Here is a 1,298-nt window from a genome sequence, read left to right as displayed (position 1 = left end):
AAAAAAAGGCCGGGCGCGGTGGCTCAAGCCTGTAATCCCAACACTTTGGGAGGCCAAGGCGGGCGGATCACGAGGTCAGGAGATCGAGATCACGGTGAAATCCTGTCTCTACTAAAAATACAAAAAATTAGCCGGGCGCGGTGGTGGACACCTGTAGTCCCAGCTACTCCGGATGCTGAGGCAGGAGAATGGCGTGAACCTGGGAGGCGGAGCTTCAGTGAGCTGAGATCACGCCACTGCACTCCAGCCTGGGTGACATAGCGAGACTCCATCTCAAAAAAAAACAAAAAAAAACTACAACCCCCATGAAGCTTTAGTGCCTTTGAGGGGAGGAGTGGCGCATGTTTGTTCACGCACGAAAAAGAAATTAAACCTAACTACCGTTCCCAGAGGGCGCCACTCTGCAAATTACCAAATCAGCTCTAAGTACAAAGCATCGCGAGTCTTTGATGAGATTTGGCGCTATAAGCCTGTGGGAACGGGCATCAGAGACCCTTTTCACAAGATGGCGCCGAAAGCGAAGAAGGAAGGTGTGTGTTGGGGATGGGGCCGCCGCTGGTTTGCCAGGGATTGCCGCGCCGCAGAGGGAACGAATTGGGAGCATGGCTGCTGGGCTAAGTCCTGAGGGCTCTGCTCCGGGGTTGCTACCGGCGTTTCGGTCACGCTGCAGTATACTTGGGCCGCGTGGGCCCAGCCTCATGGGCTGAGTTCCGGTGGAGGGAGTTGGGGAGGCAACCCGGCCGACATCATCCGCCAGGGAGGGCCAGACATTCGGCTCTGGGAAGCTACACGCATCCGTTGGTTGGCGCTCCATGTCCCCGGGCCTGTAAGAAGTTAGTGCCCTCAGCTTTAACCATTTTTCCTTCTGGTTCATGTTTAACCGGGCTACATTACCCGCCCCCCTCTCCGCTGCCTGGTTTTGCGATGGGGTATGTGTAAAATTCCTAGGACATTTTCTGGAAAGTACTAAGCGTTCGTTCAGTGCTACTTTGTTTTATAGTCGTATCCTTGGACTTACTTCGAGTTGGTCGCTTTCGCCTCTGGTATCGTGCATGTGATGGAAAAGTTTTAATCTCCTGACATTTGTGATGTCTTCAAAGGAACCACTGATGCACGTGTGGCCAGGGTCGCCGACTGCAGTTCTTGGGGCCGGAAGTAACCGATTGCTAACCCGCACCCCGTTTTCTTTTCTTCTCTACCAGCTCCTGCCCCTCCTAAAGCCGAAGCCAAAGCGAAGGCTTTAAAGGCCAAGAAGGCAGTGTTGAAAGGTGTCCACAGCCACAAAAAAAAGAAGATCC

The 1,298-nt window shown here is 53.5% G+C and overlaps 2 protein-coding genes across 3 annotated transcripts in view; one reads left to right on the top strand and one right to left on the bottom strand.

Moving 5' to 3' along the window:
* Positions 1-1,298, bottom strand: part of RAB34 (RAB34, member RAS oncogene family) — an 11,746-nt gene that overhangs the window by 7,035 nt on the left and 3,413 nt on the right. The window lies entirely within an intron of this gene.
* RPL23A (ribosomal protein L23a) overlaps positions 497-1,298 on the top strand; it is a 14,156-nt gene continuing 13,354 nt past the window's right edge. For both annotated transcript variants that reach the window (XM_011997501.1, XM_011997500.1), the window contains exons 1-2: positions 497-530; positions 1,203-1,298. In XM_011997501.1, coding sequence (XP_011852891.1) covers positions 506-530; positions 1,203-1,298 — 121 coding nt within the window. In that variant the 5' untranslated portion in view covers positions 497-505. The remainder of the gene's footprint in view (positions 531-1,202) is intronic.

This window comes from Mandrillus leucophaeus, unplaced genomic scaffold, assembly GCF_000951045.1.
Source record: "Mandrillus leucophaeus isolate KB7577 unplaced genomic scaffold, Mleu.le_1.0 Scaffold541, whole genome shotgun sequence".
Lineage (NCBI taxonomy): Eukaryota > Metazoa > Chordata > Mammalia > Primates > Cercopithecidae > Mandrillus > Mandrillus leucophaeus.
This window is presented reverse-complemented; position numbering and strand designations above follow the sequence as displayed.